This window comes from Sarcophilus harrisii, chromosome 2 (assembly GCF_902635505.1).
Source record: "Sarcophilus harrisii chromosome 2, mSarHar1.11, whole genome shotgun sequence".
Classification (NCBI taxonomy): domain Eukaryota; kingdom Metazoa; phylum Chordata; class Mammalia; order Dasyuromorphia; family Dasyuridae; genus Sarcophilus; species Sarcophilus harrisii.
The window spans coordinates 436705418-436729633 of record NC_045427.1 but is presented as its reverse complement, the minus strand read 5'-3'; the positions used below and the strand labels follow the sequence as shown (position 1 = coordinate 436729633).

The window sequence follows — 24216 nt, the reverse complement described above, 5'->3', positions numbered from 1 at the left end:
TTTCTTTGAGAAAGAAAAACTAACAAGTCCCTTAAAGCATGGAACCAGCCCTATTACTTTAACATCATTAGCAGAAACTAATATTCATTTATCAAACTATTTCCTGAATAAAAATGAAACAAACAACAAAAATTGAGGCTTCCTTAATGAGAATGGAAGAGTCAATAGGAAAGATATTAGCATATGGAAAATAGGACTTGCTTCAGCTTTAATGTAATCTATAGAATGAGGCATAGACAAGAATAAAAACTGACCAACAAACTTGAATCTTGATCTAAATTCTTTAGTTTTCAATTCAAGAAGCATATATTAAGTGCCTGATATATGCTAATAGAGGTTTATTTCCTCATTCTGTCTGTCTCATTCTCTTTCTGCTTCTGTCTCTGTCTCGCTGTCTCTGTTTCTTGTGTTCTCTGTCGCTCTGTTTTTCTCCTCCCTCCACCACCTTCCTCTCTTTCCCTCTTGCTCTCACTCTTGCTTTCATACTCTTTCATTATAATCTCCATTTCTTTCCTCCTTAGATCCCTATGTTCTATCCCTTCCCTTTGGCATGGTATGGTGAGGAGAGAAACATGCTTGCTCAAGACATTACCAATTTGTAGAAAAATGTAGAAAAATATTTGGAATTTTGAAACTTCAAATTCAAAGTCTTTCATGACTAGCTTCCCTTACACTTTTCTAATCTTACATTTACACTAAGTTGTGCAGTGGATAGAGCTCTGAACCTAGAGTCAGGAAGATCTGAGTTTAAATCCAGCTTCAGACACTTACTAGCTGTGTGAACACTTAATTTATGTTTGCCTCAGCTTTCTCATCTATAAAATGGCAATAATAATAGAATTTACTTTGCAGGGTTGTTGTGAGGCTTAAATGAGATAATTTTAAGTGTTTAACACAGTATGCTTAGCCCTTAATAAATGCCACATAAATGTTAGCTATTATTATTGTGGTGATGGTTGTTATCCCCAACTCCATCATGACTTCTGTGATTCCATGATTCTGACATCCTAGTCTTCTCTCAGCATCTGCAATGTCCCACCTCCAGTCATTTTTACTACTTGTTCCCTGTGCCTGGAATAGTTCCTCCTTCATCTCTGCCTACTATTTCTCTACTTTCCTTCAAATCCCAACTAAAATATTATTATGTACAGGAAGCCTTTCTCAATTCCTCTTAATTTTGGTGCCTTCTCTTGGTGGATTATTTCATATATATATATAAATTATATATATTCTATATATATATTCTCATATATATTAGATATATAATAGATAATAGAATATATTTTCATATATATTCTAAGATATATATTGGACATAACTTTGTTTATTTTTAAAAACTGCATGTTTTCTTAACCCTTGTTAGATTCTGAATTCCTAGAGAGCAAGGAATTTGGGTTTGGGGGATTTGGGAGGGGGTGGTGGTGTTATCATTGTTGTTGCTTTATTTTATTTGTATACTTGGCACAGAGCTTGATATATTATAGGCGGTTAATAAACGTTTACTGACTGACTACCTAGCAGAGAACATGTTTGATACCAGGTGTAAAATATATATCAATGATTATTTAAAGTTTAAATATGAATCAAAATCTAAGACATGAATTTTGAGTGAAATGTAATCACTGGCACTTTCTTGGTAATGTTCTGCCTTTAAGTTTACAAAAAAGAGTTTTCTATCACTTAGAAAAAAATATTGCCACAAAGTTACTAAAATCATATAATGGAAGCTCATAATTTTACATATGATCCCATTTTGTATTCTTCTTTGTAAACTGAAATGCTTGTACTATTGATGACTAAGTTCATAATAAAAAGAAAAAAATGTATAATGTCTCCATTTGTAAAAAGTTTATTGTCTTTTACTCATGTCTGTACTTAATTTCTTTTCTTCATTGGCCACCCAGCTACATGAACATCCATAATATGAACAGATTTTGACTATGCCCACTATTTCTGCTTGAGAGGAGGTGCTAACTGGTAAGCTGGGGCTTTTTTAAACTCCCTTTCCCAGTAAGAATCATCAGTACACAGAAGCAATCAGTACAGCTACAGTTGTGGTTCATCTGTTTTCCCTCCTGGCCCTTTGACAACTGACAACAAAACATTGAAACACACTTTGATGCAGGTAGCCACTGTAGCAATAACAAAATGTGTTCTGTTTCATATCTGAAAGGCTGAAGTGTTTGACTCAAATAACTCCTTGCTACCTAAGGCCAGAAACACATTTTTGCTGAAAAACCAAGAAATGATCCAACCTCCTCTTTCATAGAAATTAGAAAATAACTTCAACCCATTTAAAAAGAAAAATTCACTTCCTGATTTTGCTAATGTCAGGAAATGTAAAGGTCGCCTCAGGAAATTCCTTGCTTCACTCCCAAAACAATGTGATCTGGAAGGCTCATAAATCTTAAGGGACATCTGCTCTCTCATTATTTTGGATGAGCATGTAAAACAACTTATCAAGTCTCTCTCAGACATTCCTTTCTATCCCTCTATTTGGCCTCTTCTATCCCCATCCCCACTACCACTAAAAACAAACATTCTTAATTAAATAATTTCCTTTACTTCAGTTTATAGGCCTAATAGAATAGACTCTTAGACAAAAAGAACATAAGAGCTGGAAGAGATCTTAAAATACAAAATGATAGACTAAAAAATGCTGAATGACTTAAAATGACCAATAAAAATAAAACTTGTAGCATAAAATTTTAAAACATATATACAGCAGAGAATGTTAGGGATCTTAAAGACAATATTATCCAATCCCTTGTTTTATAGATGAGGTTATTTGTCCATGAATATACAGCAAACAATTGACAGGTTAGTGACTAGAAACTAGTAGTCCCCTGACTACTGGGTCAATCCTCTGAAGTACAAAGCACCAAGTCTCTAGTTGAATGATGCTCTCTCTGATCTCTTCTCCTCAAATTTCAATAGTCATGCCCTGTTTTAAGGACATATCACTGACACTGATCTCTTCTTATATGAAACTAATGAGCTTATGACAGTTCGTAAGTTAGTAAAGCAAAACAAACAGAAATCAAAAAGTACTAAAAGGAAGAGGCAAAGGATCTAAAGAAAGCAAAAGGCTTTCATGAGCATTAGAAATATAATTTCATACTACAGAATGATAGGCTAATTTTGAAGAAAGAAAATAAATATTAAGTGCTTAGTAGGTGCCAGGTACTGTGCTAAGCACTTTACAAATTATATTTCATTTAATCTTCACAACTTTAGGGGGTAGGTGCTAATACTATCACCATTTTACAGTTGAGAAAACTGAGGCAGACAGAAATTAAGAGATTTATCTGTGGTCATATAATTAGTAAGTACCTCAGATCTTTCTTAGTCCAGGCTTATTACTCTATCCACTATGCCAATCTTGTAGCCTAATAATGTAGTCTTCTTATTTATTCCTTTATGAAGGTAAGTTATTCAACTACTAGACAACATTGGTCATTTTCTTAAATGACTATCTTCCTTTTCTGAACTCTTCTTGTCCTATTTAAACTTTAAAATTCCCCATGCCAAACAAAGTACTCTCTGCATATAGTAGATGATGAATAAATCCTTGTTGAATGAATGGATGAATGAACAAATGAAAGAAGTCAGTATCATAAAGCCAAATTCAACTCAACATTTAATTTGGCTCTAATTTGACTTCTCATTATTTCATGTGTGTCCTAATGTAGTCTCCAAAACTCAATTTAAAAAGGAAACCAGGTATAGAATTTCTCTTTTCTCCTACTTAATACCTCACACTGGGTTGACACATGAATAATGCTTCTGGGTTCACCAAATCTCACAAAACCATATTTATTCTAAAATGTTAAATAATTCATACTTCTCACTGCTTGAGACTGGTCTTATCTATCCAAAATTAATATTTTACATTAATAATAACCATTACATTTGCTAGCATTTTATGATTTTCAGAGTTCTTCCAAATCCATTATCTCATTTGTTCTTTAAAATGATTTTTCAAGGTAAGAAGCGCAAGAGTCATCTCCTACATTGTATATATAAAGGAATTGATGCTCAAAGATGATAAGTGACTTGTTAGGACTATGATGTTGGTATGTTTGGGCATTTGCAAAATTCCTAACTCAATCTAGAAGGGGGAAAAAACTTTCCTAAAACTCAGCACCTATAAACGCAATATAGAAATTACAATTCATTTTTCTAAGTCTTATCACTAGTAGAGTCCAACTGATCTCACACTATAGGTTTTTTTAAAGGCATATATAATCAAATAATGTTATATGTGTAAAGGGCCTACAAAACCACTTAGAGATACAGAGGAGAAAAACGATATGTTCAAGGTCACACACACAAGGGGTAATGGCAGAAGAGGTATTAGAAACTGGAGCTACTGATTCCTAGTCCACTCTTTTGAAACAGTGTGACATGCAAACAAGTGACTGTGACAATGAACCAGAGTAAAGGATATCATCTTACTTGATTGAAAAAGTCACATGGTAAAAATGAGGCTAAACTGATAACTCAGATGTTTCCCTGGGATCTTTATATCAAGAGAAAGTAAAGAAATGCACCCAGCACCTTGAGTAGATCTCCTATGGAGACCTTAGGGGAGAATATGGACAAGAATTGTTGTGGCCACCCCCCTTCCTTATCCCAATGGGTCTAAGAAAATTGGGGCCTCAAAGCTCTAGCTACTCTTACATTCTAAAGAATCATAAAACTCCAGGTGGCTTATCTCAAATGCCTGGGTGTTGCTCACCATCTCTTGCCCTAGACTCACCGTTTCCTGACCCCCACCCTATCAGGACTAAGTCATGATCCTTTCCTGGAATTTCCATTCACCCAGTATTCTGCTCCCCCTCCCTTGCCTTTGTTTCCCTGATAGCTGTGAAGTAGGAGGGAAACTGTTCCCTTTACTGAAGCTGTGTTCCCTTTATTGTGTCCCCTTTTGTGATTTCAGAGATCAGGATCTCCCAGGCTCCAAAGAGTCTTGAGACAGGGTCCATCCTCCAGCATGACAGAAGTAATACTAGTCAGGGGCAAATCAACTCCCATAGAAATCCTAAATTCTCATTCAATTGAGAAATCTTGGTCTGATCAGCTCAGGCCATTCTAGCTCCCCTCCAGGATGCCCATATAACAGATTCCTTTAAATTCAACTCCTTGCAGATGGCCCAAGCAATTTGCTAAGACCCTGCCCACTATGCATTCTCTCAGTGCCAAAACTCCATTTCCCAACAGGACTCTGGCAATATAGAAGTCAGTCTCTTAGCAAACTGATTTCTATCCAACAATAAACTTTCATTTTCCAATTAATATTTCGGGAATAAGTGAATTCTTTCACTTTTAAACCTGCGGCCAATTAAAGGGGATTTTAACAACTCTCTCACTGCCACTAACCTCATCACCACCGAGAATGGAGGGATTCAAACCTCATCAGCTGGATCTCTAAACAAAGTCTCTGGAATTAATTGCTTGCTGCTGGATGTTTTGAGACGGAAGAGTTCCATTCAGCCAGCTAAGGGTCAGACATCTTTTGGACATGAGTCCTGTTCAACCGCTAGCCCAAATTCTCCACTAATAAAATATTAAAAACCTAATCTCTATCTTGCTTCAGTTTCTCTGCATTTACATCATGTGCATCCATGGACAAAGAGTGGTATAGCAGGAAGAGGACTGCATTAAGAAGAAAAAGACCTACCTTGTTTCCATCAGAGTTATGTGATCTAAATAGGTCCTTTAACTCTGAATCTGGGTGCTTCCTCTGGAAAATGAGAGAAATGATACCTGCCCTACCTGTAAACAGGAAGATGGAATCAATAAATTTTTGGCATCCCTCAACTATAAATCAGTGGTATAGCAGATATCTCACAAATCCCTATACCAAGGAAAGAAGAATTTCTGCTTCTCTATTTAAAAAGCGCTGCAAGCTAACCAAGTCGTAGAGTAGAGTCCCTCAAAAAGACATGGAAGCCATCATTACCAGATCACTTCTTTTTTGCTGATTTAGAAAGGTATCTTTCTAAAATATTCTCTCATTCAGAAGATGACAATTAGATTTTAAGCTCTGCTGTTCACCCAGACCCTATAGTCATACTATCTATATTAAGATCACTGCAGGTCCGATGCATTCTTGGAATATGGAAAGAAAGGGGGCTAATGCAACAGTCAGCGGGTAAGGTGATTTGGGGAAGAAAAACTGAGAGGAGATAGGGAAGTGTGAGACTATGTCTCACATTTTTTGAAACAATATCCATAGGACTACCACTTCTCTTAAAGAGTTTCAAGCAGTCAGGCATTAATTGAATATTTTTTATGTGCTACACACAGCAGGGGTTATAAAAGAACGGATTAGAACTTCAAGGAGGTTATCTGGGAAGATTAGACTCAAACACAAGAAAACACATTGCATAAAGAGGAATGTAACTAATTGCTAAATTGTGTGCAAAGACTCATAAGCATTATATTCTAGTGAAGGGGATACAAAAAGCCAAAGTAATCAAAAAAAGCTTCATAGAGGTGATGTGAGATTTGAACTCTTTTTTACAGGATGGATATAAATTAGATGATGGTGTTTAACATATATTGGATTACTTGCCATCTAGGGGAGGGATTGAGGAGAAAGGAAGGAGAAAAAAAAATGGAACACAAGGTTTTACAAGGATGAATGTTGAAAACTATGTTTTGAAAATAAAAAGCTTTAATAAAAAATTAGATGGTGGTATGGGGGCTAGGGAAAGAATGGGGGAAACATGACTGAAAGTACAGAGGCAGTATTTAGTACACTATATTTTGTTGCTATTATTCAGTCATTTTTGACTCCATGACTGCATTTGGTATTTTCTTAGTCAAGATACTGGAGTGGTTTTCTTCTTCACTTCATTTTACAGATGAGAAAATTAAGGCAAACAGGATTAAGTGATAGAGCTCAGATTTAAATTGAGAAAAAAGGAATCTTCCTGACTCCAGAACTTACACTGGATGTTTTATCTTATATTTGACTTCCAGGCCTATACACTGACCCACCTAGCTGCCCTGTGTTAATGAGACACTAACAAGATGAAACTTGGATTGAAAACCTGGTTCTTGCGCAAATCACCATTCTCTACTTTCAGAAAATGCCTTCTTCTCAGTCTCTATTTCCTCATCTGTAAAATGAGATCTAGGATTATGTGACTCTACTTCCATATAACTTTACATCAATGAGTGACCTATTAGAACAATCTTTCCTCTTTACCCCAAAGTAATATGAAATATGAGTGTTTGGTAAAAATAGGCCAGATTCTGGGAGAGCCTCAAAAGAAAGGAAAACTTCAAATATGATGGATGGAAAACAGGGAACCAACAAATATTCTTGAGGAAGGGAATGGAATGATAAAAACTGTGCCCCCTGCCTAATGAGTTGTAAAGACCTAGACCATCCTGAACTTCTAAGTTGCTCTGAAGATTTTTCAGTAAGAACAAAGTTATGTTTTCCTACTTGCTCTCTAATCACCTTTGCAACTATATATTGTATGCAAAACCTGTAACAGTAACTAAAACATTTTTTTCCATCGCTGGCCCTGGGGGCTGAAGGTTAAGGAAGATCTGCTCTTTTAACTGAGTCTTTTTTATTTTTCAAACACCCACATCTTCCATTTCAACTATTAGAAGTTTTCCATTTTCAGCAAAGAGGCTGAGATAGTGAAGAGCTCTCAACCGGTCTCTCAAGAATACAGTCTTTTCCAAAACCGACTTCCATATCTGTCTCAAAAGTGTTGCCCAACAGCCTGTCCTCTAACCAATACAATTACCAAAGCAACTGATTAATACTCCTATTTCTCTCAAATTCTAGTAGAACTCAATGGAGTCTTTAAATGGGACAACGAAAGGAAAAGACAAGAGAACAAATATAAAATGAGAATAACAATAATTTAACAAAGATGGAAGATGCTGAATCATTCGATATGTTGAAGTCAGTTCCAACTTTATTCTTTGTGATCTGCGGATGAATTCAGTTCTTGGATAATGAGGAGAGTAGGTTCCCTAGAAGACCCACATCTCAAGAGGCTAACCTAAATCCTTAGGTAGGCATCAGAACTATGAGCATCAGAAACACTGCTAGGCAAACATAAAGTGCCCTAAAGGCCATATGAGACATTAACTAAATGAAAGTCACTCTGGCTTCCTCAATTCTAAAACAGAGATGAGAACCTACTTTATAGGGTTATTGTGAAAACCAAATGAAATAAAATATGTTGTAATGTTGCAAATCTCAAAAGCCTTGTATAAATGTTGACCAGTCAGTCAAAATGCACATATCAGATCATTATTATAGGCCTGGAAGTCAAATATAAGATAAAATAAACCCTCAAGGAGCTCGCATTCTAATGGAAGAGATAAAATGTACATAACTAGTTATGTGCTTGATATATGCAGGGTAGCTGGAAGTTAAGTTCTGAAGAGAAGTCACCAGAAAATAAGAAAATCCTGAAAGGCACCGTGCAGAAGAAAGGACTTGAGATAAATGCTAAGGAAGCTAAGGAAAGTGTACAGGAAAGGCATAGGGAACAGAATGGGGGGGGGAGAGAGGGTTATGGAGTAACATGTTTGTAACCTAGCAAGAGAGAGGTTATGGAATAACATGTTTGTAGACTACCAAGGTCAGTACATCCAGATCACAGAGTACTGAAGAGTGAAATAAAGTCTAAAAAGATTAGAAAGATAGAGAGGGGCCGGGTGAAAGACTACTTGAAATGCCAGAGAATTTTATTACTGTAGACTTATAGGGAACCAGTGGAGTTTACTGAGTGACCACAGTCACACCAAAACTTCAGAAAAAGATCATCTTTGACAGTTGATTGCAGGATAGATTGGAGAGGAAAAATATTTGAAATGTCAAGACCAAATTCAGGGATATAGCTAATAACTGCCAAATCTAATTACCTTATCTCAATCTTTTTTCCTTCTTAATTTCCTTGTAACCTTTGACACAATTAGCATTTTCTCCTTGATACTTTCTCCTGTCTTGGATTATTTCTCTCTTCTGTTTTTCTTCCTACTTCTCTGACCACTTCTTCTGACTTTGCTGAATCTTCAGATTATTATACCTAATTACCATGGGGGTCTCACAGGGCTCTGTGCTGGGTTCTCTTCTTCCTTTATGTTATTTCACTTGGGGATCTCATCAGCTCCCACAAATTATCATCTCTAAACAAATAAACCTCAAATCTATTAATCTAGCCCTAAATCCTTCTTCTGACTATCAGTCTTACATGTAAACACCTAACTGTATTGCCATGTACATCTTGAACTCAACATGCCCAAAATACAATTTTTTATCTCTTCCCTAAAAATCCTCGTCTCTTCCTAATTTCTCTCCATGTTACCAGTCAATAACCTTGTGTCATCCTCAATTCTGCATCCCCACATTCAATGATTTGCCATCCATATTTGTTTCTACTCATGCAATATCTTTCTTATAGTTACACCTTCCACATCTTGAATACAGTGTCCCTATGATCTTGAAAAATCCCCTCCAAAAATTTTGTAACAGAGAAATATGAATTTTTGCTTTTACGGGTGTTAACATTACTTTAATATAAAATTGGGATTAAGTATTTGGTTATGGGCTCTATATTATTATCTTCTGACTTTAGTGTGTCATCTTCAGATTCTGTAAAACTCCCCCAAAATTCCCATTTACTTTCTTATGCTGACCCATGATAGAATGAAACCATAATGGGGAAAGTTGTGATGTATGCTCCTTCTCTCCTCTGACATTGCCACATTCCTCATCACGCATCATGCCTGGACTATAATGGCCTCCAGATTGTCTCCTTTCTCTCTATATACTGCACTCCAGATAATCATCCACTCAGAAATCAAACTGATCTTGCTAAAGCTCAAGTCAGACAATGTCATCCATTCCTCCTCCGATTCAATAAACTCCAGAATCTGGAATTTCTTCTTGGCCTCTCTAACATCCTCCAAATTTCAGCTAAAATCCCACTTTAGGTAAGAAATCTTTATTAGTCTTTGTTAATTTTGATGGCTTCCTTCTGATACTATTTCTACTTTATCAGGTATATATCTTATTTGTACACTTTGAGAGTTAGTATTGTTTAATGCCTTTTGTGTATGATCAGAGCTCATCAGAGCTCACCAGTTATTGGCATATAGTAAGTGCTTAATAAATGAAGTTGATTGGACTATTTTTCTTTTCCTGAGGCAATTTAGGGTTAAGTAATTTGCCCAGGGTCATACAGCTAGGAAGTATTAAGTGTCTAAGGCCAGACTTGAACTCTAGTCCTCCTGACTTCAGGGCTGGTGCTCTATTTACTACACTAACTAGCTGCTCCGGCTGGGCTATTAATAATTATAATATTTTATTATCACAGATTTATTCATTGAATAAGCATTTATTAAGTATCTGCTATGTACAGTACATTGTCTTAAATGTTCACCTACTATGCATTCAGCATAAGTAGATACAGAAAGTTTAGGTAAAATACACTCACAATCCTGACTTCATGGATTCTATAGGAATTCTAAGGAGATAAGGTACACACATAGGCAACTATCATACAAACAATTAAAAAGAACCTAAGGGAGGTAATAAGGTTCTGTGTGAGATTTGGAGGGAAGGGTCATGACAGAGGAAGAGAATCAGATTAAGTTTCTTAAGTTAAAATTAACTAAATTAATTTTAGTTATCCTCTTATTATTTTTTGTTCAGTCATTTCAATTGTATCCAACTCTTCATAACTCTATTTGGGGTTTTCTTGGCAAAAATACTAGCATGGTTTACCATTTCCTTCTCCAGATGAGGAAACTGAGGCAAACAAAGTAAAGTGACTTGCCCAAGGTTACATAGTTAGGAAGTATCTGAGGTTATATTTGAATTCAGGAAGATGAGTCTTCCTGATACCACTCCTAGCATTCTATCCATTATACCTACCCTGCCTGCACCAGAATTTTATTCTCTACAAGCAAGGGATGAATTCACCAAGTGAAGAGCAAAGAGAAGGATATTCCTAACACAGAGAAGCTATATTAGTTTGCAAGCTAAGTCACAGAACTCCAGAATGAAACTTTGCATGGGGAACAAAGAATGAAGGTTGCTGGGAGACTCAGTCTTGAGAACTTGAGCTAATTTCTTTCTTTCTAAAAAGAGGCAAGGCAATATACCAGAAAGAGGATTCTCCTTATAGTCAGAGCCCCTGGTCTCAAGTTCCAGATCTGGCAACAATTAGCTGAGGTATCATAATATCCTGGAAAGAAACCTAGATTGGAGTCAGAATAGGTCTGTGTTCAAATTACTAATTTTAAATCTTGGCCATGTCACATTCTGAGCCTCAGTTTCTTCATCTGTAAAATGAGAATAAGACTTCTAATATTTACCTTGCAGGGTTGCTGGGAAGAAAGTATTTTGTCAAATATAAAGCACTACATAAATGTGTATGTTAATCCTATTCTCCATAGTAAATGAAGCCTGTGGATTCCTGAGATTGTTTATCTTTCAAAGAGACATAAGAATACTTGCTCTCTGGACTTCACAGACCTATCAGACCTATCATAAAAAAAGATTCTGGATATGAGAGTGTGTGTGTGTATATATATATATATATATATATATATATATATATATAAATACACACACAGTTCATCAGCTGTATGCTCAGCATAAACAGAGATAGAAAATTTAGGCAAAATGTGCTCATTATCTGACTTCATGGACTCTATAGTATGGTAAAGATGCCTACATAGATACATGTGTATATATGTATATGTGTTTAATATGTATATATAATAAGTATTGATATGTAGGTGTATATATATATATGTATACATATTATATACTATATACTTTTGAATGCAATTGTGGTTAAATCACTTGCCCAGGATCACATAACTAGTAATTGTCTGAGGCCAGGTTTGAATTCAAGTCCTAACTCCCAAGGCAGTGTTAAATCTACCTGCACCATCTAGCTACCCCTTGAAATGCTATAGAAATACCCCTTTGAAATGCTACAGAAATATGAGAGTCAACATAGCATCATGGAGAGCCAACCTCCATATCAAAAAGCCCCAGATTCAAGTCCAGCCTGACAAATGATCCTATTATTTACAGACACCTTTGGAAGAGTCTTAAATTGCAGAGAAAGGGCTTGTCTGAGAAGAAAGAGCTCCTTACTAGAGTTACTTACACCAAAGGAATTTCAGGGGCCAGTCCAAAATTCAAATGAAGGAAATGTGAACTCTTAATCAAAATTGGGTTTAAGCCTCTGATTAGACCTTGGAAAAGTAGTAACACCTCTAGGTATTCTCTAGACAAAATCACCTGGAAATGGAATAGAGAGGAGGTGATGGAAACAATATATCACTAAGCCATATTTGAAACTATCAGGCAATTATTCTAATTCTTAATGTAATTCTAGGAATAGAAAAACTCAAGAGTCTCAGTTGATTGATTGGAAGAAAATCCAAAACTAACGGTCCAAATCTGCCCTACATCGATACCTGATATTTACCTAACCTAAAATTTAATTTCATATACATTTGAAATTCGGCAATGAAGTGTGGAAAATGGAATTCCAAAGTTTAAATAATGCTATTTTAGCTAATTGCAGTTTATTTTCAAAATATGAGTATCCTAGTATAATGAATGTGTCAAGTGACTCCTTTTGTTCACATCAATAAAGAAGAAAAGAATATAAGCTATAAGCTTCTAGAACAATCTGAGGTAGACAGAAGTACATTCTCCATGAAACATTGATCATATATCAACTCCATGGAAGTATTAGTTGTTCTTAACCTGAGGACCATGAACTTAGGCAGGCTTCTTTTTTAATGTTGGACAATTGTACTTCAATATAATTGGTTTCCTTTGTAATCCTATGTAATTTGTTTTCTGCATTTAAATAATATTATTCTAAAAAGGAGCCCATAGGCTTCATCAGACTGCCAAAGAGAAAGGCCCATGACACAAAAAGAATTCATAATCCCTGTATTATAACTGAGTAAAACATTCTTTGCCCAGTGAAGTATCGGGGCTATTTCTGCATTATCTGGCAAAAGGACATTAATTACATGGGTATTTGTCATGTCATTCCTTTGTCATGCCAGTGTGGCAAGTACTAACTGGTATTCACAGGCCTCATTAAGTAAAGAAAAATGTGACAGTATTGCTACTTAATCTGGTTAATAGCAGACTCCCTCTAGAGATTCAAAAACTCCAGACAGATTTGTTTGGGTGACTTTTCGATTAGCTAGTTTACTAACCAATGGTATTTGTTGAGATGTTGTCAGCTAGTTTATTGGCCAATAATATTTGTTGAGACATTATTCTAGAACATTAGACTTAATCTAAACCTAGAAATATTTTGTAGAACTCTAATAGAATTTCATAATTAGACTAGATTTTAGATATCAATTAATCTAATCCCTTCACTTTGTAAATGGGGAAACTAAGTCCCAGAGAAGAAAAGGGATTGACTCATAGCAAATTAGTAAATGAGCAATACCTAGAACTCATATCTTCTGACTCAGTAATGTTGAACACAGGACACCCCTTCTTATTCTTCCAAAAGTCTCAGAAGGTCTTTTCTATTCCTTTTTATAGATTGGAAACTGAAAGGGATTTTAGAAAATATTTAGTCAATCCATCTCATTTTTCAACTGAGGATACTGAGATTCAGAGAGATTCAGTGATTTATCCAAGATCACACAGCATAACAGAGGTGGAATTAGAACTCAGATCCTCTCATTCCAGATGCAAGACTCTTCTCCAGTATTCCAGACTGCCTTTCAAAAAAGAAATTCTACAAATATAGAGATAGAGATAGCTATATACATATAGATGCATAATTATAGTCATATAGATAGCTATACACACACATAACTATTTTATACATATATACTTGTAGCTATATACATAGAGATTAATGATAGACACATAAATATAAGGAGATAAAAAGAGAGAGATGCTCATTTTTAGACATATTAATTTTAGTAAAACTAATTCATTTAAGTAATAGGATAAACTTTATGCCTAAAAAGAACCTTAGAAACCATCTTATTCTACCCAATCATTTTATAGATGAGGAAACTGAGGCCCAGTGAGGAGAAATAACTTGCCCGAGAGCCTCTCCACTGGGAAATCCAGTCTTCCTGACCCCCAAACAGATATGGACTTTCTAGGTAGACAACTCTTTTAAGTGGAGATCACCGTGTAGAAATGACTCTCTGGAAGAAGAAAGCATTAGCTGAAGCACTAAGCTGCCACCACCGGTGACTGTAAGTGAAACATAAGTCACTCCACACAACTTCACACACATACAGAGCTGGGGGTGAGGTTGCTTCCCACTCGCCTTCTGACATCAGACCCTTTCGATGTAGCTCACAGGACGACCAGCAACAAAATCCTTGGCGAGAAAATGAATCTCTTTCTCCCATCGCCTGCTGCCTTTCACATCACGCCCCCAGAGAAATCTTTCTTCATCCGACAAACAGTGAAGATTTTTTTCCAGGTCACATGATCCAGGATGGAGGGGGAAAATCCTACTTGGAACAGAGATGGCCTGTGAGTCTCAACAGATCAAGGACGATAAGGTGTGAGGTGGAGGTGGGGGGATTATATAAAGAATGTCCTCTGTACCACGGCAAACATCCCTCCACCAACTGAATGCTTCTCTTGAGGCAGCCATGAATGTGTCTGAAGGCACAGTCACAAGCCAGCTCAGGGCCACTAGCCGGACTTATTTTTATTTCACCACAGCCACCCTGGCTCTGTGTCTCATCTTTACTTTGGCGACTATAATGGTCTTAGTAGTTCAGAAGAAGGTAAGTCAATGGCACCCTCTCCCTCTTCCTGTCTTAACTTTTGTTGTGTTTTGTTGTGCTTTTGTTCTTCCTGGAGGTATTCTTTGAAAAAAAAACCAATAAATTATTTGAGATAAATAGTAACAACTCAGAAAGAAAAGAGGAACCAGATTCTGGCTAAATTGTTTGTTTGGCTGGGGCACATTTTTTCGGGTACTTCCTCAAATGTTTCAGAAAGTTAAGGGAGAAGAGCCCACAAACAACAAGTGCATGGTAGAAGTGAGGTTGCAAGGCAGCTTTTTAAAAAAGGTCCAAACACAGAACTCATATCATGGCAGGAAGCAATGAGTGTAGTCAACACAATATCATAATCTACTTGTTTTCTGTTCCAAAGACTTGGCCCTCAAGTTCAAAATAAGTCCATTAAATTTAAATGTTCCAAATATTAAATCCAAAAGTTGATTCCTTTCTAAGGACATAAACCAAGAGTGAATTGTCATGGCAAAAATTCCAATTACTCCCATTTCTCTGTCACATTAAGGGATTTTCTCCAAAATAACTCTGTGAGAAAAGCAGCATAGATATTGTTGGGTTCCCCCCCCCCCACCACTTTACTGATAAGAACCTATAAGACAGAGAAGTAAGATTCCCATGGTCACACCGATAAGGAAGGAGAGGCAAAGACACCCTTCACAACTGGTTTTACATGAATGCTCCAGTATTGGACCATCATAGAGAAAGAAGGGACTATCTGGAAGGCTCATTTTCAGGTCCATCCTTGAAAGCTCCCCCACTTTCCCCAGGACATCCAATCCACTCATCTACTCCCAAGAAAGTGCTTCTCAATAACAAAGTAGGTGGAATGTTCCCTCAAGACTTCTTCAAAACATTACAATGATCAATGGCGATAATGGAAGTTATACTATGTATTGGTACTACTACTATGAAACTTGAAAGCTTAAATGACCTTGGCATAATTATTTTAGTTTTCCTCTACTTAGAACAGAGAATGTTAGAGCCAGAAAAATTTTTGAAAAATGGAATGTTCGAAATTCAAAATATGCAGGCCGGAAAGGACATTAAAGATTACTTGGTTCAATCTCCTCATTTTATAGATTATGAAACAGGAAGGATAGATACTAAAAACAACTTGCCAAGGTCAAATCACTTAATCATGTAAAAAACAGGATTATAACCAGGATCTTCTGACTAAGTATAGAACTTTTATTTCATTTCAATCAAAGGCACTAAGACTCCTACATTTAACATGTAGGTAACCATATACAAATTACTTAGCTTCTTGGAGCCTCAGTCTTCTCATCTACAAAACAGGAATCATAGAATCTCAAAAGAGAACTTAGAGGTCATCAAGTCTCATACATATATTTAAAGAGAAATTCCCCTCCTCTCTGAAGAGAAGAAATATTTGCTTTATCTACTAACAGGGCTTTAAGAAAAGGGATTTGTAAACCCTAGTATGCTCCAAAACTGTGATGTACAAAACACAATTACTAATATTATTATGGAATTATAAAATCCACAAGCATTTAATAAGCTTCTACTATGTGTCAGAACACACTGTGCTAGTAAGTGAAACAACAAAGGCTAAAGTTAAACAGCCATATATATATTACATACATACAAAAAAAAGTGATGGGGGGGTGCAACTAATCACTAAAGTAGGAGCCAATAAAGTAAGTGTTGTTATTAACAACAGAAGAAAAATCAGAATGAAAAAATTACAAATTATAAGCCCAAAGCATGATTCTTGTAAAAGAATCTTCCTAAATATATTTCCTTAGTATTGATAAAGCTAAAAATCAAAGCAAATCACAGGGATGGTCAACATAACTTGGTTCATCACTTATTATATTAAAATGCTATTGAATTATTCAGAATTTTATGAACTATTCTACTTTTATTGCGCAGCACATAAAATACAAGTGGCCAGATATTTCATGATCTTTCAGGACAAAGGACTAAAAGTTTCTTAAAAACCAACTGCCTGTGGCCAAACATTATTGTAAGTTTTTGAGAGTTAAAAGCCCAAGCTAGATATAAAAACTCATTTCAATAAATGATTTTGGTGTATCTAGCTTTGTTAAAGGATGTAGTCAATCCCCAAAAAAGGTTACATTCTAATCTGTGAGGAAATGACACATTAGTGTTTACTTTTAAAGCAGTTTTCTTGTATAAGTTATTGATGAATGGTGGAATAATTAATGTCTATTTTCATCTAGCATAGTCACAAAAAGTTGAAGCAATCCTTAAGAAGTTCTTTTCCAATAGATTACATACATTACATACATACAGTCAGTCATATTTTACTAATGGATCCCAGATATTATAACATATAACAATGTAAACAAACAGGTAGTTTTCAAGAGAGAACTTCTAGTTGGGGATATAGGTATCCAAATGGGACAATGTCCCCAAATAATCCTGGTGTGGCTTCATTCCTGACCCTGTCTCTCTGCCCCTCCCTTCGTCCTTCCCACTCTGTGTGTATGTATATATGTATGTATGTATATACATATACACATGTGCATATATACATACACACATATACAAGTGTGCATATATATTGTTTGTATACACAATGCATATAATACATATGTGTACATGAGTATATATACAGACTACATTTATATACATATATATGTATAAATATATGCATATGTGTATATATATATACATATATATGTGTGTGTGTGTATTTATACACACAGGAAATCTGGCTTTTAAAAAAATCAGAAGAAGATGGAGAAAAATCATGGATATATAGCTATAAATAATCTGAAAAATATTCTCAGCTTAGAGTCTAAATTCATAGGAACTTTGAAAAGATAGAACTGAAAGAGACCTTAGAAAATATCAAGTAAGAATATAGAACGCTGGAATTGGAAAGAACCCTAGAATGTAGAATTTTAAGAACTAGAAGGAAACTTGGAATCTAATTTTTAGAGCAAGAAGGGACCTTAGAATCTAGAATGTTAAAGATGGAAGGGACTTTAGGACATGGAATGCTAGGATAGGAAGAAATCTTAAAGATTCAACTTGATAATTTTATAGACATAGAAATTAGAGATCAGGAATCAATACAATATTTAATAGCAAAAAGAGAACTACATCTTAAGTCACCTAATCTAATATGGCATTCTTTATACTACATTGTGAATTCTCATTCAAATCTATTGTAAACTTCAGTTCTTCTATTTGCTTCAATACAGACATTTACTGAGTATGGTTATCTTATTTCCCAGAAAGCAAAGTAGTAGAAAGGTCTTTAAATTAAGCCTTGTGCTCTCTGTTCCTTAAGCTTACTTTTCTATTTGGAAGTATAAATGCATTAGAAAAAAATGATTATATGACTGGACAAAGTTTTATTTCCTTCCCAGAGAAGTGTCAGGCAGCTGCTTAGCTGAAGGACTCTTATAGGGACAATGCAATAAAGTCCTGGCAAACTTGAAATGCTCATTCAGAGGCTTATAGACTAACAGAGGAAAAAATAGGTTATATATATGCCTAATTGTAGAAATCATGTGTATAGGTAACAATACCCTCAACAATGTATATAGGGAGTCAAATTCACACTAATTTCCTGAGGGGTTCAAAGGAATGAGAAATCTGCAATATGAGCTAGAGAGTTCAGGGAAAGCTATATAGAGGAATTAAAACTTGAAATCATAGTTTTTGAATAAGCTTTCAAAAAAATGTAGACATGGGTAACTGACCAATGGCGTATTCATTAATTAATATATATGGGTGTGTATTCAGAACAAGGCAGGGAATACCTATAAACAAAATATATAATAAAAATTTTATGAACATAAACTGGACTACTAGTATTAAAATGTATTGTACTATATTCTCCTCTTTGAAGAAGAGGCTTAGATAAAGAGATGACTATCCAGGTAGACTTTGTTTTTATTTTGTCTAGAGACACTAGTGGAAGTGAATATAATCCCTACAATGAATCCAAGAGCAGAGCTAACCTCAGCTATGTAGATAGTGACTCCAGCCTAACTTATCTTTAATTCAAGTTTATACCATGTTACACCATGTAACATGGAAAAGGAATGATCTTCATAAATTAGGACCCAAAAGCTGCCTTGTATGTCCTCAGCTGGTATGAACTGAACACCTATTTCTGGATCCCTAGATAGGGATGGGGAGGGGTCATATGATGGGAAAAGACTACTAATTTTCTAGAAGTATGACTATTTGCAAGAAAGAAGTTTATGGAGAGGAGGTGGGGAGGGAGATTGAGATTGACCCAGACAAATATGGAAAGGATGAGAGAGGCAGAGATATTGACCCAGAGAAAGAGATTGCTATAAACAGGAAGTTTAAGTTGGAGAAAAAAAAAAGAAATATTGGCAGAAAGGCAGTCAATTACAAAAAGCCAGAGCAATTACTAGCAAAAGACTGAGAAGGAAACCAATCTCCTAATGAAGGAGACACATAGTGTTTTAAGGAAGGAAACATTGAGAGGTCTGGAAACCTGAGTTCAAATTATAATAATTCTCATTTAAGGTTACCACTTTCCTGAGGAAAACCCTGAGGTTGGTAGTGTACAGTGTAAGTATTCTCATTCTTATTTTATAGATAGGGAAATTGAGGCTCAAAGAGATTTAAGTGGTTTGCTCAGGGTCATATGGTATTTTCAGACCCAGAGCTCTTACTTCTTTGTTCTTTTCTCCTAACTTAGTGAATAAGCTGTCTCTTCCCTTCTCTAGGCCTCAGTTTCCTTCTCTGTAAAATTAAGGGATGAGCTGGATAGTCTCTAAAGACACTGCCAAAGTTATCACTATGCTTCTTTCTATCATCTAGGACATTACTTGAATGGAGTAAAGAATGGACAACCATTAGCTGCTGGCAGGGAGAACATAGCTTTTACCTTGGACAATACATGCTAGGTCATGTCTGGAACAAGGGAAGCCCATTGCTACATGGTTCCTAAGGTGCCCTTAGAGATGTCATGATACACTAAAGAACTGCATTGTCCTCCTATAAATGCAGATAGGCTCTTCCTATTCTTGCTCCATGGCTTTCGTTGGGCCAGAAGAAGAAAGGATTATTATTAAAGGGGATAGGGCAAAGAGGCAGAAAGGTATTGGTCTTCTCGTTTTCATTTAGACTGGGTTTTAAATTCTGATTTTAGACAACTTTTTTGTTTTTGGTATAATCCAGCTAGTGGTTTCTCTCAAAACTAATTCAAGTCACTTTGGTCACAGAGGGCTGAATTCATTCATCACAGAGATCCCAAACTGTCTCATAATAATTGGTGTGCTGCTCTTGCTCCAGTGCTGTTTCCTTAACATCACATTTTCACAACATTTTTCAGTGATACCAACTATATCCCACATAGAATAAACATCAATTGTTAGAACATGGGTTCCAAACACAGATTTTTCTTTTTGGAAGAAACTAGGCTCTAAAAAAATAATACTGACATATCAAAGTACAAACCTAAACTTGATAGTATCTCATCTCTTAAATTGGAGTAATAATTGTACCTTCCTCATACAATTGAGATGATCAAATGAAATAATGCATAGAAAGCACTTTATAAACCTTAAAAGACAAAGTAAATATTATTGTTGTTGTTGTTATTTTGTCATTGTTATTAGCTAAGGATGAACAGGAAAGAGATTGGGTCAATTTTTCCTGTGATATCTCCTATAACCAGTGGTTATATCTGATAATCTGATTCAATTCTCATCAAAAAAAAAAAAAAAAGAGGAAGCACTTGAATCTAATTGCTTCTTTCTGCAATTGGAGGTATTGAGCCAACTATTACAGTATCACTGCTATATCCTAAAAAAAGAGACATCACTAAAAAGTAACTTTAAAGTCTTTCAAGTGACTAAAGCCTATAGAAATAGAGTTGGAACATATCTTCATCTAGTTCATCTCTTTCACTTTTTAAATTAAGGAAATGGAGGCCTAAAGAACTTAAATGGTTGGATCAAGGTCATATAGGCAGGAAGTAATAGATTCAGAATTTGAACTGAGATTCTCTGACTCTTATGGACAAAATGGCTTTCTTCAGAGTGGCTGTTTTCTAGAGAATATAGCCTCACCAAGTAGAAGTTGAGGAGTGAGGCTGCAGGAATAGAGCCACCTAGTTATGGGACTGGAGGAAGAAGTAGGAGTAATCACAACACATGAAGCTGGAGTATTATCAGTCAGAAGTCTGGGAGTATAGTGGCAATGAAGGAGGAAGTATTTCCCCTTGCTTTGCCTTCCTATGTGGAGACCCTGGGAAAAGCTCAGTTTGCCATCTGGGAGTTTCAGTCCTATTGTCTTGCATTAGATTTCAGAATAACACTCGAAAGGAAGCCATATAGGGAATCTTGATACAATAAGTTTTGAGCATCATTTTGTGTAGTCCAAAGGTGTGAATGAATTACATTACTAAGACAAAGGTGACCTATGCTAGTGATTGCTCTGACTCTAATACTCTGTAATCCTGGGTAAACTATCTCCTTTCTCTGGAGCTTGGTTTCTTCATTAAAAAATGAGGGGGTTAAACTAGACAAATGCAAAGGTTTTGCTTTACTTCATTTTTAGTAGGTCTAATATTCTACCTGTTGGGTTCTAAGGTTCATTCCATTTCTAGATATTCATAATTCTAGGATTCTTCACTGTGATAAAACATGGGTATCGATCACCAAAATAAAGTCTTAATTCATCCCTTCATTTATACTAGAAGTAGCTAAGTGACTCAGTGGATAGATTAATGAACCTGCAGTTGGGAAGTCCTGAATTCAAATCCAGTCTCAGATACTTAAAAGCTGTGTGAGTGACTCTGGGCAAGTCATTTAACCTCTGATTCAGTTTCCTCATTTGTAAATGAGGATAATAATATCTCCTATATTACAACATAGTTGTAAGGATCAGATGATGTAATATTGACAAACTACATATGTGCCTGGCACATAATAGGTACCTAACAAATGCCCATTTCCTTCCTCCTTCCCTGAAGATCTTAACTCAAAAGTTTACACTGTGATCATGGAAAATCACATCATCTCCCTAAGGCTTTGTTTGTTCATCTGTAAAACTGGGGGTGAGGGGGTGGGGAATACTTGCACTACAATTTCACAGGTTTATAAGGCTCTTGTAAGGACTTATATAGGACTAATATAGAACTTAAAGTGTGAATTGTTATTATCTTCAGCATGAGAACAGATGACCAATGGCCCAGTTGATCCTGAAAGAACAGGAGATTGAATGGGATGGTCTTTGACCTTTTCATTTTTATCAATTAGAAATTCCTTTAGATAAGAGACAAAGTCATATGCATTGTCTAGATCCCCTCTACCTTCAAAAACTTCAGTACATACTCTAACTCATTCCATCTAAGTCTCCCAAAAGAGGAAGAATGGGAGCACTTAAAGAAATTGACTCAGTTACAAATTATATGTTCTTTGAACTGTGACACATAATGAGTCAACAACCATGCTCTAATAAAATTAGCCATCAGAGTAAAATTCCAAAATTCTCTATTTGCTCTTCTCATAAAGATGGTGGAAAAAAGCATTGTATGGTGACATTGACAACATCTTTATGCTAGCCCATTACTTCATTTTTCAGAGTAAACTAAGGTCCAGAGAAGGGATGAGTCAGCTTAGTCATTAAGTTATGGGGAGAAAAAAGTGGAGTTAGGAATCTGGATGTCTGAATCTGAAAATGCTGCATGACCCTGAGAGAGCCATTCAAACCTCTTTGAGCCTCAGTTTCTTCATCTATAAAATAAGAATGAGAATATTCACATTGCACACTGCCTATTTCATAGTACCTTTAAATGCTATAAAAATGTGAGTTAGGTAGCACCCTGTCTAGAGTCAGGTAGATCTGAGTTTAAAACTGGCCTCAAATACTCATTAGGTATATGATCCTGAACAAGTCATTAAATCCTCAGTTTCTTCATCTGTAAAATGAGCTGGAAAAGGAAATGGTAAAACACTCCAGTATCTTTGCTAAGAAAACTCCAAATGGGGAGTTGAACATGACCAAAACAATTGAATAATTATAATTTAAACTCAGAACTTGTGATTGTGATTTCCTTCCTTTCCTTCCTTACAACACTATATGAAAGGGAATTCTGTAGAATCAGGTCATACATCTGCAACAATGAATGAAAGTCCTTAAGAGACTGGGAGATTTTTTTTTACTTCATTTTAAATTTTTTTCTTTTGTTTATTTTTACTTTATTTTGATGAAAACAACTTGAATCACAAAATGTTAGAATTAGAGCAAAACTTAGATTATAAAATATCAAAACACAAAACATAGATTTGTCAGAGCTGGAAAGGCCTTTGGAGATTATCTAGTCAAAATGCTTTATCTTATCTGTGGACAAAGAGACACCAGAACCTTATGATTTAGAGCTGGGCTGGATTTGAGGTGTTATCAATTTGCCTTATAAGTGAATCAGTGACAGAGTTGTGCATCCTATGATTCCTTCTAAGAACTTTCCACAAAACCACATATAGCTGTTTAAGACTGTACCTCCAAAAAGCCCTTCCTTATTCAAAAGCAAACAGGTTTAAGAGGGATAATAGATTAATCCCGTCCTACAAGTGTCCTGTTCATATTAGATATATAGTAGGCCTTTGGGAATTGAATTAGGTTTACTTTCTCAAATATTAGCACCTTAAAAATGAATAATTTATCAGAGTACAAACTACCATCTTTGAAAGAGCAGGGTTCTGACAGAATGATAGGATATAGAGTAGCTAAATAAGAAGTTAACTTATTGTGCTCAGAATTAGCTAGAATTTCATTCACTGTCTACCTACTCCAATGCACTAATAAAAACGAAGTGTCATTTACTTATAACATAATCTGCTTGTTGCTTCTAAAGACTTCCAAAAAGAAATATATCAGTTGGTAAAGTTAGCTCATAAAATTATAGACTCTCTAAGAATCTAAGGTTATCTAGTTTACATTTTTGTCTCCTGCCTATATTTTAGGGAGGAGGAAACTAAGGTTCTGAAGGAAGAACTTATGAAATCATAACCATAATTATATTACATATATGTGTGTATATAGATGTATACTTAACAAGCATTTTTCCTCTCCTCAAGCCCCCTTATTTGAAAATTAAAAAAAAGATAACAAAAATGAAACACTTATAACAAATATACACAATCAAACAAAATAAATCCTCCATTGGTCATGTCCAAAAAAGTATGTCTTATTACCCATAGTTAGACCTTCCCCTGCTGTCAGAAGATAGGTAGCATTCTTTTGTTATTAGTCCTCTGAAATTAGGGTTGATCACTGTGTTGATGAGAATTCTTAAGCCTTTCCTTTTTCACAGCATTTAGGACAGAAACTTACTATCTCTTGAAGCAGTATGTTGCATTACAGAATATCTTTGATTTTTTTTTTTAAAAAGACCATCCTTTTATATGGTAG

General features: G+C 35.5%; 1 protein-coding gene across 1 annotated transcript in view; it reads left to right on the top strand.

The window, feature by feature from the left end:
- The first annotated feature begins 14566 nt into the window (after positions 1 to 14566).
- TNFSF8 (TNF superfamily member 8) overlaps positions 14567 to 24216 on the top strand; it is a 36283-nt gene continuing 26633 nt past the window's right edge. Inside the window, exon 1 of the mRNA XM_003757072.4 lies at positions 14567 to 14805. Coding sequence (XP_003757120.1) covers positions 14608 to 14805 — 198 coding nt within the window. The 5' untranslated portion in view covers positions 14567 to 14607. The remainder of the gene's footprint in view (positions 14806 to 24216) is intronic.